At 37.0% G+C, this 18352-nt stretch overlaps 1 protein-coding gene across 1 annotated transcript in view; it reads right to left on the bottom strand.

Annotated features, from left to right (window-relative positions):
• The window catches only part of NTN3 (netrin 3), a 204790-nt gene that overhangs the window by 113013 nt on the left and 73425 nt on the right, over positions 1 to 18352 (bottom strand). The window contains exon 2 of the mRNA XM_053695263.1: positions 429 to 1408. Coding sequence (XP_053551238.1) covers positions 429 to 1386 — 958 coding nt within the window. The 5' untranslated portion in view covers positions 1387 to 1408. The remainder of the gene's footprint in view (positions 1 to 428; positions 1409 to 18352) is intronic.

The following is an 18352-nucleotide window of genomic DNA, read 5'->3' on the forward strand; positions in this document are numbered from 1 at the left end:
CGGCCCCTAAGAGTAAGTATTTTACCTTAAATAGAACATGTAAAGGAAACAAAAGTATATTGACAAATTTCGTTAGTATATAGTCGTTTTCTATACATTTTTTAGTGCATTCGTTTGGATATTTGTTTCATGAAAATGAAACGAATCTCTCTATTTTCGTTACAAATATGCATTCATAACGAAACAAATGCACAAGCCTAATTTAAATGTAACATTTTAACAATGCATAAAATATTTAGTTATTGAAAGTACATTATTGCAATATACATTCATTATTTATTTTGCTGCTTTTTGCTATAAATATGCTAATATAGTCACCAATTTTAAAAACAATTGTGGATTCAACAAATGAAGTACTTTTGCCCATTGCCAGCTAGAGGTTACTGTTTCTCAACAACAATTATATGGTGATGCAGTTATGTACTTACCCATGCATTCATTGGCCTCTCGGGCATTGGCTCTTTGCCATGGACGATCATAATGGAACGGCTTGCACCGGTCACACTCTGGCCCTTCAGTGTTGTGCTTGCAGTCACACACCAGCCGACCCTCTTTATCTTTCCCACATCGAGATGCATGTCCATTGCACTTGCATCTTCCCCCAACTTGGAACTCGCCTACTGAGTAGAAGAACCCTGGCCCATCCTCTGCTGTGTCAGAGTCTCTGTTACTCGTTGGTTGTGGCCGACTGAAGATTACACGTATGTCGGTAGCAGTTACCCAGTCCTGTAATACAGGACTATTGTCAAAATCCTGAGCAGAAGGTCGACCATCCAGGGTGCTGAAGGCTATAAGGCCACCAGTAAGTGGATAAAGGTCTGTGTGTCCATCCGTGCACAGAGCCTCCTGTTCATTTTGTTTGGTAACACTTGCACGACTTGGTTTGCCAAACAATTTTCGACACTGGGATGAGTAGTACTGATATGGTACCCAGTTCTTACCATAATCCATAGACTTGGAAATGGCCACTGACTCTGGCCTAGGAGAGCAAAACTGAAGGCTGACATATGTCACCTCAAATTTCTTCCCTAGTGAGAGGGTGAGGCTGACGTTCTGCGGAGAGAGGCGGGGGAAACTCTCTGATCTCCAACAGGTCATGTTCCCAGCTGTGTTGAGGTCAGTGAGGTAAGACGGTGGGTGCACTTTCCTTGGGTCAGAGGCATCGCACTGCCGAGTAGCTGGCCGACCACAGGTACTTGAAGCAAGAACTTCCTTACCAAAGGCAGCATTAACAAATTCTGGAACACATCGGCGGGGTAAGCCATGTTCATCATAACAAGGATCTGGGAGAGGATGCTGTTGCTGACCAGAAAAAGGGGCTGAAGCAGAGCGAAGTTGTAATGGGAAAGATAAGAAAAGTAAGAGAGGAAAAAAAGATGGCGGCATCCTTAGGGGAAGAACAGCAGCCCTGTGGAAGAAAAGAAACATATTTATCATTAGAAGATGTACAAGGTTTTTTCACAACAACTAAAAGGGACATCAAACCCCACAAAATGATTTCATAATTCAGATAGAAACTATAATTTTAATCAACTTTCCAAACTTTGTTCTACTATCGAATTTGCTTAATTTTCTTATATCTTTTGTTGAAGGAGCAGCTACTGGGAGTTAGCTGAATGCACTGGATTAGCCAATAACACATAGGCATATGTGTGCAGCCACCAATCAGCAGCTAGCACCCAGTAGTGCATTGCTGCTCCTGAATCCTACCTAGGTATGCTTTTCAACAAAGGATACCAAGAAAACAGAGCACATTAGATAAACAATGTATACTAGAAAGCTGTTTAAGATTACATGCTCTGTCTGAATCATGAAAATTTAATTTTGCGTTTACTGTCCCTTTTATTGTACAAAAAAATAATCTATGGGAGATACAAAACTGAGAGAGTTAATTACATACATTATTTTGCTCAAAATAGAACAGGCTTTAGAAACGGTCATGATGACATTTAGAATATGCTCAGATATTCAGCACACAGAGCCAGCAGCCAGGCATTAAATTATGACTGCATTTCCGTGCTTATATTCATATCAAAATGTCTACTGATAAAAAGTCATGTAAAAACTTTTAAAACAGAATATTTTGTCAGCAGATACAGATCAGAAAACCATAGTCTGCCTATACCTAACATGACTGAGGTAGGATACATAACTCCCAACATATGAGGCCTGGTATTAGGGACTTGGGAGGCTGAAGGGGGCTTTGTCAGAAGCTGGAGGGTGAAGGGTGGATAGTGGATGGGATTATGAGTGTGTTTGGCTGTCAGTGGGCATTTCTGGGTAGTTTGTGGGTGTATCTTGGGGGTTTATGGGCGGGTCTAGTGAAAATTCTGCCAATAAGGGCATATGGCTGTCTCAGGGGGACAGTGGAACAGAGCTCTTAATTAGGGACTGTCCCTCTCAAATAGGGGCAGTTGGGAGGTCTATTAGATAGCATCACTAGTAGTTTTTACCCCTAAAGGGACAGTTTACCCTATTTTTTTTCTCCATATTAATTTATTTCCAATGATCCACTATGCCTGTTGGAGTTGTTTACAAATAGCTGCTTTTACTTTATTTTGGCATTTAAAATATCAGATTTTTCCTGTGATATTCCTACTTATTCTGAAAGTTTCTATAGGTTAAAGAAAACCTGTGTAAACATAGCCAGAAGAAAAAAATATACTCCCAGTAGGAGGTAGAAAAGATAAGCAATAACATGTTAATTTTCAATTGTTCTAAGTTCTGGGCTTTGATTTTCAGAGATAGTATAAAAAAGCATGTGTGCGTGTGTACAGAAAGTGATAAACTAAGGACATATAATTTCCTTCCAATTTAAATACAAAAATAAACATAAAAGAAAAAAATCATACATTTCAGACTCAGTCTGCAGCTGGTCATTGGAAACACAGAGCCAAAGGGGGCCCATTTATCAAGTTCCGGATGGAGCTTGAGGGCCCGTGTTTCTGCAGGCTCGCCATAAACACCAGTTATGAAGCAGCGGTCTAAAGACCGCTGCTCCATAACCTGTTTGCCTGCTCTGAGCAGACGGACAGACATTGCCGCAATTCAACCCGATCGAGTACGATCGGGTTGATTGACACCCCCCTGCTGGGGACTGATTGGCCGCAAATCTGCAGGGGGCGGCGTTGCACCAACAGCTCACAAGAGCTGCTGGTGCAATGCTGAATACGGAGAGCATATTGCTCTCCGCATTCAGCGAGGTCTGTCGGACCTAATCCGCAATGTCGGATCAGGTCCGACAGACCTTTGATAAATAGGCCCCAAAGAATCTACCATGCATTCTGTAAATTAATTTTTTCATAAATAAGTTCTGAATTTACCAGCTTCAGACTTCAAATCATAGCTGTTTGTGTGGGTATCTAAGTCAATATTCATATTTGTTAAAGTGTTTACACTGAAAGTTCTAGAATCAGAAGGGACATAAAAGTGAATGGTGATGTATTAAGAGGGTATTAAACTCAATATTCAAAATACTAGTAAAATGTCTAATGAAGAAGACTAAAACATTATTGCAATATACTTTAGTTTTTTTTTTTTTCATTTTGAGTACCTCATAATCAAAGGGACATGTTACCTAAACGCTGAATTACTTAAAAGCAGTGGCGTCACTAGGGTTGGTGTCACCCGGTGCGGTACGTTATGGTGTCACCCCCCCTCCCCCCAGAAAGCAGACACACACAAACACAAAAACACAGGCACACACACATACAAACACTCAGACACACTTAAAAACACACTCGGATGCACACACAAACACTCGGAAACACACTCAGACACACGCACAAAAACACTCAGACACACGCACAAAAACACTCAGGCACACACACAGAAACACTCAGACACACACACACACACAAAAGCAAAGCACTCAGACACACAAAAGCACTCAGACACACACACACACACACAAAAACACTCAGACACACACACACAAAAACACTCAGACACACACACATACAAAATATGTAAACTGCACTGCATTAATTATAAAGCTCATGCCTAGAAATGCTCCCTGGCTCAGCAGAGCATCAAATGAAAGATAAACAGAGCACTCTAATAATAAATCACTAAGGAAATGGTTTAGGCGCGCAAACTATGAAAATTCTGCTCTCTGACTCTGTGCCGCGTGTCTACCGCTTCTTATGGCCAAGCATCTCTGCTCTCTGCCCACCCCCAGACCCCCGCCTGCCCTCCCCTCCTACCTCTTCAGTGTGAACTTAGTGTACCGTAACCGTACCGGTCTGGTGGACATCATACGTGGCTCCTTCACTTTAGAGACAGTGTCAGACAGTCATGCGGTCAGGTGCCAGGCATCCCCCTCATGATTTCCCAGTTCCCAATTAGAGAGACATCACAGCAGTGAGTGACTCCACTACTCCACACGCCACTGAGCAGGGAGCACAGATAGGCAGGCAGGTTTAGGCTAGCAGCGCAACTTCACAAGCCCCACGGCACACCCACAACATTCATAGTGAAATTGGGCAGTGGAGGAGCAAAGTATAAACAAGCAAAAGCAGCCGGGAAAACTATTTGTGGAAATTGCAGCGCTGGCTCAAAAATATGTGTCTACAACTTCCCCAGTCCCACTAATGTTCACAAATTCTTGCCCCTCTAATAAAAAAATATATGCATCTCTACATTGTATTTCTTTGAATTTCAATAAAATTGTAAAAAAAAAAAACATTTTTTTTTTTTGGTGGTGTCACCCCCTGGAGGGTGTCACCCAGGTGCGGCCCGCACCCCCCTAGTGACGCCACTGCTTAAAAGTGATGAACATATATGTAAAAAGCTGGCTAGAAAATATCACAAGATCATCTCTATGCAAAAGAGAAGATATTTTACCTCAAATTTCTTCAGTTTACCAGAGTAAGTGCTTTGTGGGAAGTAATCTTTCAGCTTCTATTTTTACTGTCATCTGCATGGTGAAAAATTCAGCCAATCATCATCATTAGTACAGAATTCACACTTAGCTTTACTGTGATCTTGTGGGATTTCACCATAATCTCATAAGATTTCATAGTAAACTTTCTTAGACTGCGGAGGGTAACAAAATAACTGTGTCTGCATATGCATGCTCTTTTGCAAGTCCTGGGACACGCATCCTAATTGGTTGCTTCAAGTTCCTTTACAATAGCATATATCTTTTGAGAAAATTTTGAGATAAAATATCTTCCTTTCTACATCGAGATGTTCATGTGATATTTTCTACTCAGTTGTTCAGATATACTAAATCCCTTTCAAGTGATTTAGCATTTGTGTAACATGTCCATTTAAGTATGGTGAAATCAGATAACCAGCTCATTTACATCTGTCCCTAATTGCCCACTTTCAAGATCTGCCTTTTGAGTAGGGGGAGAGGTGAACTCGCCCCTGGCTTCACACTTTGGGGGGCCCCCGCACTGTAATCAGATTGAGGGTATATGGAGGTGCAATGTACATTCTGTATTTAGCTTATGAAGAAGTGTTTATGGAATTTGGAGGTGTTATATATTCTGTTATTCTTTAAATATGACACACTGAATGTTGGGACAGGGGGAGGGAAATGAGAGGGCTGGGTTGAGGGGCCCCAAAATTTCCTTTGCCCAGGACAAGTCAAAAACATTGATTTCACCAGGTTTTTCAAGATATGTAAGAGATCTGCTAATCCATGTAAATTATGACAGCATTAAAGTGTTTTTAAAGTGTCTTATTTGTAGTGCAGTGCTTAATTGGTGATATATATGCTATAAACTTGATGCCCCTTTAACCCTTTTGCTGCTGAGCTATTTTCACACTTCTGTGCTAGAGTTGTTTTAGTTGATTGACTCACTGCATTTACACATAAATTTCAACTTGTTTTTTCATTAGACCAATCATTTTTAGAAGATATGCATCATATTACAATTCTCTGTCATTTTCTTTGGCATACAGTAAATAGCAGCACCGGAGTTATTATTTCCTACAAAAGTCAAACTCCCTTTTTTTTGCCCCACATTTAGCATCAATCTTCCCAAAACACCAACATTTAGGATCAATTCAGAAAATGTGTAGGTATAAAACATTTAACCAGACAAACATTTCCCATATAGATGGCTTAGCCCATCTTGACAATTTATATATGTTCAAAAAGGGGAAAAAAATGAACAAAAAATGTATTCTAAATAGAATTTCACAAAATATTTTCTATTTTATATTCTCCTAGTTCTATTTATTTAGATTATTAAAATGTTTTAATGGAACTATTAGCACTAACATCAACACCACAGACAAATGAAACCAGCGGTTACTGACAAGTTATCATAATTCATATTACTATTGCTTGATAGCTATAAGGACATTAAACCCCTTTATAGGAAACGTGGAATCTCACATTTTAAAATGGTTACTGGACATTTGAAATAGTCAGATTTTTGCTTGGAATTAAGGGGTCTCAAGTTTGTCTATGTATTGTGGGGGCAATATATGGCAGATCCCATACTTCTGTATGACTATGGTTTTGTCAGGTGATTACTGTTGCCATGGCAATCAGCTAATAGCCACTTTAGCATATGACCCATCTATTAAAAAATGAACCCATTGTGGTGCATATTTTGGGGTGTATCATGATACCTGTGTTGATTATTATACTCTATGGGGCATATTTATCAAAGTGCGAGCGCACATGATACGATGTAGCGTATCATGTCCGCTGCATACACTGTCGGCATTTATCATTGCACAAGCAGTTCACCAGAACTGCTTGTGCAATACCGCCCCCTGCAGATTCACGGCCAATCGACCACTAGCAGGGGGTGTCAATCAACCCGATTGTATTCGACCGGTTGATTTCTGTCCGCTGACAAGTTATGGAGCAGCGATCTTTAGACTTGATAATTCAGCCCCTATACCTTATTAAAGGGACAGTACACTGTAAAATTGTTTTTCCATAAATGTATTTTAAATGACTTGTTATGCCAACTGCAGAGTATAAAATATTTGAGAAATTGCATTTTTGGGTTTATTTGTGTATCTGAAGTAGCTGGTTTTGTGCTTTGAAACCACAGCCTATTACAATGGGTTGAGCTTCAGGTAATATCAGATCTCATTATGTTAATCACTTTCATGTACACAGACTTGCTTCCTTATCTTATATTTGTCTGGAACACAAAGATCAATACATAGAGAGAACAATGGAAAATTATCATTTTATTACTTAACTATCATGCCCCCCACTAAGGGTGTAATCTTTTCTGCTGGCTGTGTTTACTTAGGCTTGTCAATAGCGTATACGCCAGTATCAAAACTTTCAGTATAGGCTGGGAAACCACAAGCTAAATCAGCTATTTCAAATGCGGAAATATGAGTAAAGGAGCTACTTGCAACCAATTTAATACACTCTAGCAGGTAAAAAGGATCATTGGGAATAATTTAAAGGGGAGAAAGTTTTTGGGCGAACTGTCCCTTTAATCTACTCTACATATCATAGTATTACTTTGTAAGCAATATACTTAAGCTATATGATGTTGCTCTAAAATTCTTGGTCTCAAGGGCAGTGAAAGTTGTGTCTAAAACAAACTTCCTGTCAGACTGTTATTAGGGGAGCAGAGTGGACAAAACATAGGCAGCTGCTAACGCCTCAACCTGACAAGAATTTTCTGAACTGCATCCTGGCCATAGAGTGTGACCGACAACTGGGAAAGGATGTAATGCGAAGCTGCCAAGCGTTGTAAACAATCCAGTGCAGGAAAAAAAAAAATCAGCAGGCCCTTAAAGGGACATTAAACACTTTGAGATGGTAAATGGTAATATAATATGATAAATTGCATATAATAAAACAACTCTGCAATATACTTTCATTATTTATTTTGTCCCCTTTGCCTGTAATTCCATTCTGAAATTGTGAGCTTTTCAGTTCCTGTTAGGAATGGAAGTGCAGAACACTGTTAAATCCAGCACAATCATTGGCTGCACACTCTAATGACCTATGTATAACTGACCCTAATTGGCCACAGCAGAGAAGGTAACACAAGTTACAACATGGCAGCTCCCAGTGTTTTATAGACACTAAAACTTTACACTTATTTTGTCACTTTTTAAACAACTAATGAAACTTTAAAAAAATACATCTACATGTTAGTCATGGACTAATCTTTTCTTTTAATGCATCACTCTGTCTAGCATGTATTTAGTGTTTAATGTCCCTTTAAGTCTACAGAATAGGGCTGACAATTTTAGAAGGCAATGCATGAGAAATGAATTAGTGTGTTCCAACAATGCCAACCCTCCGTGCACTGTAACTGTGTGATACCATGTTAATAAGCTATTGTAGTAACACAAGTGTCCATGCATCTTATTTGCATGTCTTTGCTGGGATGAAAAAGGGACACAAAGCCTATTTTTTCCCTTATGATTCAGATATGCAAGTTTAAACAACTTTCAAATTTACATTATTATCACATTTTCTACATTCTCTTGGTATCTTTTGTTGAAAAGCAGAGATGTATGCTCAGGCGTGTGCACGTGTCTGGAACACTATAAGGCAGCAGTTTTGCAATAATGTTATCCATTTGTTAGAGCACTAGATGGTAGCACTATTTCCTGTCATCTAGTGCTCCAGACGCCTACCTAGGTATCTCTTCAACAAAGAATACCATGGAAACGAAACAAATCTGATAATAGCAGCCAATTGGAAACTTTTTTTTTTAAATTGTATGCTCTGTCTGAATCTCAAAAGAAACATTTCGGGTTTCATATCCCTTTAACCCCTAACTAGGGATGGGCGAATGTTTCTAAAAATTCGAAATTTAAAACGAATTTTGATACATTCGTTCGTTCGAATCTCAAATGTTTATATAACATTTTAACATTCTATTTTCGAATTTTTCAATAAAATTCGAAAATATTTGTTCGAATAATAGAATGTTTAGCTATGTATTCATTCAATTTCGAAATGTAATATTCGAATTTGAATGTGACATTCGAATTCGAATGTCACATTCAAATTTGAAATAGTATTTCTAGTGTACAACTGTGTTTAATAAATGTAATATTCGAATTTGAATGCTACATTCGAAATCGAATGTCACATTCGAATTTGAAATAGTATTTCTAGTCTAATACTGTGTTTTAAATGTGACATTCGAATTCGAAATAGTATTTCTAGTCTAATACTGTGTTTTATAAATGTAATATTCGAATTCGAATGTGACATTCGATTCAAATGTGATATTCGATTCAAATGTGATATTCGAAATAGTGTTTCTAGTCTACAATTGTGTTTTATAAATGTAATATTCGAATTCTAATGTAATATTCAAATGTAACATTCGAATTCGAATGTGACATTCGAATTCGAATGTGACATTCAAAAACTGTAAATAACATTCTAAAATCGAATTTTTAAGAATATTCGTTCTTATCAACATTCTATTATGTAAATCGAATTTCTACGATAACATTCGTTCTAACATTCGAATTCGGATATAAACACATTCGGCCCATCCTACCCCTAATCTGACTGAAGCTGGCAATTTTTTATTTTTTTTACAAACTCTTGCAATTACTGCAAGCAAGTTGCTAAACAGTACCACTTTGCCCAGAATAAAAAAAACTGTTTTAACCCTCTGGTTACCAAAGAGTTCATTGTGTTTTCATGCAGTTGGTTCCCTTCTCCATACCAATATAGTTCGCATTTCTATAAATAAAATACAGAACCACACATAGGGTCAATTTATCAAGCTCCGTACAAAGCTTGATGCCCGGTGTTTGAAGGCTTGCCGGAAACAGAAGTTAGTGGTCAAAGACCGCTGCTCCATAACTGTCCGTCTGCTCTGAGACGGCGGACAGAAATCAACCCGATCGAATACGATCAGGTTGATTGACACCCCCTGCTAGCGGCCGGGGCGGCTTTCACAAGAACTGCTGGTGCAATGATAAATGCAGACAGCATTTATCGATGTGCAGCGGACATGATACGTTAGATTGTATCATGTCCGCTCGCACATTAATAAATTGACCACTTAGAGGACCCATTTAAAAAATGTGAATTTGTACACAAAAACGCTATATAGCAGCACAGATTGCTGACGTGACAAATTAAACAAAATAAATATAGAAACAAAATAAACTATCTGGAAAACGTTTTTTTAAAATAGGTTTTTAAATGATTTTTTTTATATCTTAAGCTCTCTGGGCCTGTGAGATTCTCTAAGAAATATCTCCAGTACTATGAAGTCGCTGTTGTAATTCTCCAAAGAGAATTTATACTCTGAGAACAGTGTGTCTTGCAAAGGGGTGTTCCCTGAATTTAAAGGGACACTGTACCCATTTTTTAAATTTTGTAATTCAGATAGAGTATGCAATTTTAAGCAACTTTCTAATTTACTCTTATTATCAATTTTTCTTCATTCTCTTGCTATCATTATTTGAAAAAGAAGACATCTAAGCTTTTTTTTGGTTTCAGTACTCTGGACAGCACTTTTTTATTGGTGGATGAATTTATCCACCAATCAGCAAGGACAACCCAGGTTGTTCACCAAAAATGGGCCGGCATCTAAACTTACATTCTTGCATTTCAAATAAAGATACCAAGAGAATGAAAAAAATTTGTTAATAGGAGTAAATTAGAAAGTTGCTTAAAATTTCATGCTCAATCTGAATCACAAAAGAAAATTTTTGGGTACAGTGTCTCTTTAAGTTTGTGAAGGTGATGCCTATATTAACATAGGGCTCAGAATAAAAAAAGTAATTTAAAAAATCGTATAAAACAAATAAATTAAAATTTGTGTTTGGAAAACAAAATTCAATGCATAATAATTTTCTTATTGTAAAATGAGTTTTCTTGCCTCCGCTAATGGGCTGAACTGGGGCGATCCATAAGCGTAACTAGAATTTCTCCACTAGATCTGGCGTATTCTCTAAACATTTTCCCCCTACAAATCTTACAGACTAAAAGGCTTTGAGACTGTGTCAAAGACTGTATCAAAAGCACACAACAGTACCTTAAAGGGACAGTCAAGTCCAAAAAAAACTTTCATTTTTCAAATAGGGCATGTAATTTTAAACAACTTTCCAATTTACTTTTATCAACAATTTTGCTGTGTTCTCTTGGTATTCTAGTTGAAAGCAAACCTATTGAGGCACATATGATAATTTCTAAGCCCTTGAAGGCCGCCTCTATTTTATTTACTTTTCACAGCAGGGGAGAGCTAGCTCATGTAGGCCATATAGATAGCATTGTGATCACGCCTGTGGCTAGTGGCAGACACTGCACTAATTGGCTAAAATGCAACTATATGCAAAATAACTAAAAGTCATGTGATTAGGGGCGGTCAGAAGATGCTTAGATACAAGTTAGTCACAGAAGTAAAAAGTCTATTAATATAACAGTGTTGGTTTTGCAAAAAACTGGGGAATGAGTAATAAAGGGATTATCTATCTTTTTAAACAACAAAAATTCTGGTGTTGACTGTCCCTTTAACCCCTTCACATCCGGACTTATTTTGTCTACAACAGAACTAAGTTCCGATGTAAAAAATAAGTACAAAATTGAAACCACGCGATCGTTCATAAAGCCAAACGGCTATGCCGTCCTAACCCTTTTAAAGCCCAGTGCGGTTAGGACAGCATAGAACGTCATAAGGGCGCAAAGGGGTTAAAAGGAAAATGTTTGTTTTCTTTGTATCCTTTGTTAAAAAGCAAACCTAGGTAGACGTGCATGTGTCTGGAGCACAATGTTGTAGTAGTGTTTTTAATAATTTATAACAACATAAAAGGTTTTGAACATATCCCTTAACGTCACATTTTCACGCCACCTTAAAGCCTTGAGTAGCTGTTTGTTTAGTTGTTTGAGTCTGACGGAAGCCTTTGTTTGTAAAACAAACATATGTAAAAGGACAGCTGCTTATTCTTCATTCATACTGTCTATAAGGGGAAGTTTTTGAGGCACTCGCTCCTATTGAGCTTGTCCAAGAGTTCACAGTAGATATGTGCGATTCGGAAATTCGGCAAATTCGGCGATTCGGATCGAACCGAATTTCCGAATTAAAATTCTGCAGAATTTTCCAAATCAAACCGAATTAGTTTGAATCCATTCGTAAATTCGGGATGGCCATTGGATTACACTAGTATTGTACAGTATGTTAGGTTAACACCTAATATACAGTATAATACTAGTCTAATCCCACTTACCGAAATGCCGAATTTCCGAACCAAATCGAACCGAATTGAACAGAATCCAGCCGAATTTCTTCAAATCCGAATGAATCCGAAACAAATCCGAAACGAATTGATTCAGAATTTCCCGAATTCGAATCGATCCGAACCGAACTTCGAAAAATTCCGAATTGATCCGAACCGAACCAAATTTTTTCGCCGTGCACATGTCTAGTTCAAAGCTCATATCTGAGTCTATGATTGGCTGATGGATTTTACGTTATACAGGGGACAGAAACATTAAAGCAATATTTAAAATTCCTCAGAAATAAAATCTAATGCTCATTGGAAATTCAAAGTAAGTCTTATTACACTTTTGTTAATTATGCAATTCTACTGTAATAATGGACCTTTAAAGTGTAAAATTGTAAATTGTAGTGTTTGTGAAACGCCAGGATTTACCAGTGGAACAAATAAAGGGGACTTTCAGTCATGAGCTATAAAATACTTTATGCTGAAAGTTCCTTTATTTGTCTGAAGCGTTTGCCCCGCTGAGCTGCTCAGGCAGCCCATGGCAGAATGCTATTTTGCTGTGAGGTGATCTTAGCCAATAGGGTGCTAGCTATCCAGCATGGTGCCAGCTGGCCTGCACGGCTATTGACTAAGAGATGGAAACGTCACCTCACAGCAAATAGCATTCTGCCGTGGGCTGCCTGAGGACCTCAGTGCTTCAGACAAATAAAGGAACTTTCAGCATGAAGTATTATACCCATGATTTGTTCCACTGGTAAATCCATGCTAGGATTTACTATCACTTTAATTCATAATGTGCACAATTAATATTTTTTTTGGTTATATTTATAGTTTAAACTTCCAAACATTTTTATAAATTAAAGATTCATTCTAGGGGGGATATTTATCAAAGGTCTGGCGGACCTGATCCGACAGTGCAGATCAGGTCCACCAGACCTCACTGAATGCGGAGATCAATATGCTCTCTGTATTCAGCATTGCACCAGCAGCTCTTGTGAGCTGCTGGTGCAATGCCGCCCCCCTGCAGATTCGCCGCCAATCGGCCACCAGCAGGGAGGTGTCAATCAACCCGATCGTACTCGATCTGGTTGATTTTCGGCGATCTCTGTCCACCTGCTCAGAGCAGGTGGACAGGGTTATGGAGCAGCAGGCTCGCCAGAAACACAGGCCCTCAAGCTCCGTACGGATCTTGATAAATGGGCCCCTAGGGCTAATACTATTTCGTTAGAGCATGCAATTGTTCCACTATTGACCCTGCAAAGAGGTTAAAAAGTAGACAACCTCCTACTTGGAGCTGCAAGTGCAGGGTCGTGTGACTGCCACTGCCAACTGGTTCACTGCCTTATTCCCACTCAGGACCAAAAGTTCTCTGTGGCTTCCATGCAGGGTTTTAACTTAGCAGGGGTTAAATACACAGATTTGTAAGTGTCAATAGTGCAAAAATTACATTCTCTAGTGAATTAGAGCATATTATTTTTTTGTACTAGAATGGTACAAATGTTGTTTGACTTCAAGTTTCACTAAAGGGCCATTAAACTTGACATTTCAACAACACAAAACAACATACAATGTTTTATTATTGCAAGTGCAAACATTATTGCAATATACATTTATTATTTATTTTGCTGACTTTTGTTGTAAAATACATCTAAATGTGTGCTTGTTTTACTTTCTCCCAGGAGGATTGGGTTCAAACTTTTAGGCAATTTATGTGAGCTTTTGTTTACTTTTACCCTCCTCTTAAGATTCTGAGTAGTCACATGTTCGTAAAGGGTGGATATCAGTATTGTATCAACAATCATGATAGGAGAATCATTCTTTGCAATAGTAACTAAGTTGAATCACTGCTAAATCCCCTTAAAGGGACAGTATACTGTAAAATAGTTTTTCCCTCAATGTGTTTACAATTGCTTTTTTTACCAACTGCAGAGTAAAAAATGTATGAAAATTAGCTTTTTAAGGTTTATTTCTGTATATTAAAGCTCTGATTTTGTGTTTTGAAGCCACAGCCTAATAAAATAGGTTGAGCTTGTAGGTATAATCAGATCTCATTACTGTATCACATTGTGCACATATACCTGCTTCTTTATCTTATATCTGTACCTTAAAACAATCACCAATACTTTGAGAGAACAATGGAAAATCAACATTTTATTACCTTATATCTGCTTTATCACCACTGGGAGTGTAATTTCTTCTGCTGGCTGTGTTTACAAAGCTTATATATAGCTGGTACGCGCGGCCACAAACTTTCAGAATAGGTGGGGATACCACATGCTAAATTAACAATTTCAAATGCCAATATAAGGCTAAAGGAGCTACTTGTAAACAATTTAATACACTCCAGCAGGTAAAGTGGATCATTGGGAACAAATTAAAGGGGAGAAAAATTTTGAGTAAACTGTCCCTTTAAGGGAAGAGATAAGGACAGGCTTCCCCAGTCTCTTTCAACTGCACATGTGCAAACAGAGTTTGTGCTATATTTGAATATTAGTTTGTGATTGGTTAGCAATAATTCTTTTCTTCAGGAGAACAGGAAAATCAGTTAAAAGAATAAACATAAAACAATATACTCATTGATAAAATGAATCTGCAGTATCATTGTAAAATTATTCTCAGATATGAAGGTTCAAAATCATGTAGTTTACAATTTGTGTATAGTGGTCCTTTAATTGAAAATAAATAAATACTCTATTTCATAAATAAGCATCCTCAATAATGCAACACCAAGAAGCTGTACAAACAGCCAATCAATGACTCTTAAAACAGTCAACAATGTCTTTTCAACAGGTCCAAGGTGTTGAATTTGAAGTGTCCAAAAATCATTTGACAAACTACAAGAATGTGTTTTCTGATTGACTGTGCAAGAATCCTGACTAGCTCAATCACAGTTTATTTTGTTTTATTTTATTATTTTTATTATTTTAATGGTTTACATAAAACAAATACAAACTAATAATGTCTAACGGGAAAATCACAGTTTTTAAAGGGACATTAACTTTGAGTTTGTGAAAAAGTAATAAAATGCTTAATTATTCATAGTAGAAAAAACTTTGCAATATATTTTAATTATCTATTTTGCCACCTCTCCTGTAATTTAGAAGAAAATTAAACAATGACCCTTTAGTAAAATAGTTAAACATAAAAGAAACATTGCGCAAGTAGAGCGCCTAAATTATCACGCACCCCACAAACAGGCAAAATTGCGGCAGTGCGATAAATAATCAGCCATTACAAGTGGCTGGTTATTGCTACTGACGTAGCAATTAGCACTAATAGAATTAACCAGAGATCAGATCTCTGGCTTATTTTATAAATGTGACCCAAAATGGTCCATAAATGCATTCTATCGTATTTTATCAAAAAATAGATAGCAGCATCTTTATTGTTTAATTAAAATTACTGCTCTAGGCAGTATTTTGGGGCCAAAGTTGGCGGGTCTTGGGTGTTAGAAAAAAAAAACGGCAATGAAAGTGCATTTACATTGCAGTCAACGGGAACTGTGTGTTCCCAGTAAATATATATATATTTATGTGTTAATATGTGTATATACACATAGTAATACATAAATATATATGTATATAAGCATATATAAGCATATACATATATATTTAAAATTGCTGCCATCGCTGAGCTGCTACATCCTTTGCTGAAGTTCTCCTGTCATCTCTCCTATAGGAGCCTATGGAAGTGCGCTCACCATGAGCGCAATGCTTCCAAACAATGGGAATGTGAGGTTGCGTTCGCATTGCTGTGAACTTGTAATACCAGCGCACATTATCGTGCGCTAGTATTACACAGTTTTTGATAAACTATTTATCAGAGCCCTTTCCACTCAAATACCTTTAAACATGAAAAAATATATATATATATACTATTGTAATGTGTTTTACTGTGTTTTTAATACAAATATTTAACCATTCCAATGCCCCTTCACTTAGAAGAAAATGCTCTTTTTATTTTTACATATTTAATTATTTATTTCTCTCTCTCTCTCTCTCTCTCCTCTCTCTCTCTCTCTCTCTCTCTCTCTCTCTCTCTCTCTCTCTCTCTCTCTCTCTCTCTCTCTATATTATATATTATATATATATATACATGTAATTATTATATTTACAGAGCTGTATATATACATATAGATGTATAGGTATATATATATATATATATATATATATATATATTTAAATCATCAGTTATTTGATTATAGAAATAAATATTTAAAAATTAAAAGAACGTTTTCTTCTATGTGAAGTACATTTGAATGCTAAATATTCATAACTACCTTTGAGTTTAGCGCTGTAGGTCTAATGAGTGTCAGGTTAGCTTTTTTTAAGTTGTAGTGCTCAAATTGAAGTCTATGGGAAGAAGAAAATTAATCGCACAGAAGCAATATCTGAAATCCTGAAGTTATGTGAGTATCACATGCAAACCTTTTACTTTCAACTTTAAATTCACCCTCTAACGTGCCGCTTTACTACTAGTGAAGTTTGCACGAGAGTGAAAAAAAATTAGCAAGCCATTTGTAATCTAGCCCAATATTTGTAAGAATCAGAAAATCAGAATAATAAAAAAATGTACAGTCAATAATTTTCAGTAATAGTGCAGACTTTGAATTGTGTTTCAGAAGAGGTTGTATTTCTATATAGTATTTTACCACCTCTTTAAATAGGCAATTAAAGAAAATGATTATTACTGTAAATAATAATAGTAGCATGAATTAGAAAAATATTTAAAAATGACATCATTTTCACTAGTAGTAGATAGTCTGGATTGTCTTTCAGAAGAGGTGGTATTTGTTTATAATAATTTTGTTTGTTTGTTTATCCTCTCATGTGATTTTTGCAGCAAAAGTCTTCTACTGAGTATGGGCAAAAATCTGACTGGAGATAGTGCATGTGTCTCCTAGTAACTATTTACAAAGTGAAAGCTCCTCCTTTGCCTTCCTGTAAAGACCACAGCCCACTTGGTGGGGCTGTCACAGAAGTAATGGAGCCTGCAGGAAGTTAAGTAGAAATAAAAGGTACAAATATTTTAAAACAATGAAAAATACATTGCACATTGCAACTATTTATATTAATTATAAACCCACTGCTTTGTGTTTTTTTATTGCAACAGTGAAACAGACTGTGTTTATCCCTTAAAGGGACAGTAAACACCAAACATTGTATTTGTTTAAAAAGATAGATATTCTCTTTATTTACTATTCCTAGTTTGCATAACCAACACTGTTATATTAATATACTTTTTACCTCTGTAATTACCTTGAATCTAAGCTTCTGCAGACTACTAGACATGTGCGATTCGGTTCGGTCCGATCGTAAATACGGACAAATTTTTCCAAATTCGGAATTCGGATCGTATTCAAATTTCTGAATTGCGGCAGTGCCGAATCTACCGAATAAATCCGAATCGATCAAATTTATTCGGAGGATTCGGATGGCCATGTATTACACTAGTATTGTACAGTATACTAGTGTAATACACAGCACATCCCACTTAACAGTTGCCGAAATCCGAAAATCCGAATAGATTGAACCGAATCGAACCAAACCGATTTTTACACGAATCCGAAAGTGAATCCGAATGAATCCGAAACTAATACATTCGATTTCTTCCGGAATTCGAATCGATCTGAACCGAAATTCGAATCGGTCCGAATCGATCCGAACCAAACCGAATTTTTCGCGGCTGCACATGTCTACAGACTACCCCATATCTCATATCTTTTGACAGACTTGCATTTCAGGCAATTAGTGCTGACTCACACAGTGTTATCTATATGAAACACATGAACTAATGCCCTCTAGCTGTGAAAATATGTCAAATGCATCAGATAAGAGGTGGCCTTCAAGGCTTAGAAATTAGCATATGAGCCTACCAGATCTAGCTTTCAACTAAGAATACCAAGAGAACAAAGCAAATTTGATGATAAAAAGTAAATTAGAAAGTGTTTAAATGACACAACCTTATCTCAATCTTGAAAGTTTAATTTGGACTTTACTATCCTTTAAAGTCTGAAAATTGTGGGGTTTCTAGTCCTGAAAATTGAAAGAGGAAAAGTTTAACAAACTTAAAGGGACACTAAGGTCAAATTAAATTTTCATGATTCAGATACAGCATGTAATTTTAAACAACTTCCCAATTTACTTCCATTAATAAAAATGTGCACAGTCTTTTATATTTACACTTTTTGAGTCACCAGCTCCTA

Source organism: Bombina bombina, chromosome 11 (genome assembly GCF_027579735.1).
Source record: "Bombina bombina isolate aBomBom1 chromosome 11, aBomBom1.pri, whole genome shotgun sequence".
NCBI classification, from domain to species: domain Eukaryota; kingdom Metazoa; phylum Chordata; class Amphibia; order Anura; family Bombinatoridae; genus Bombina; species Bombina bombina.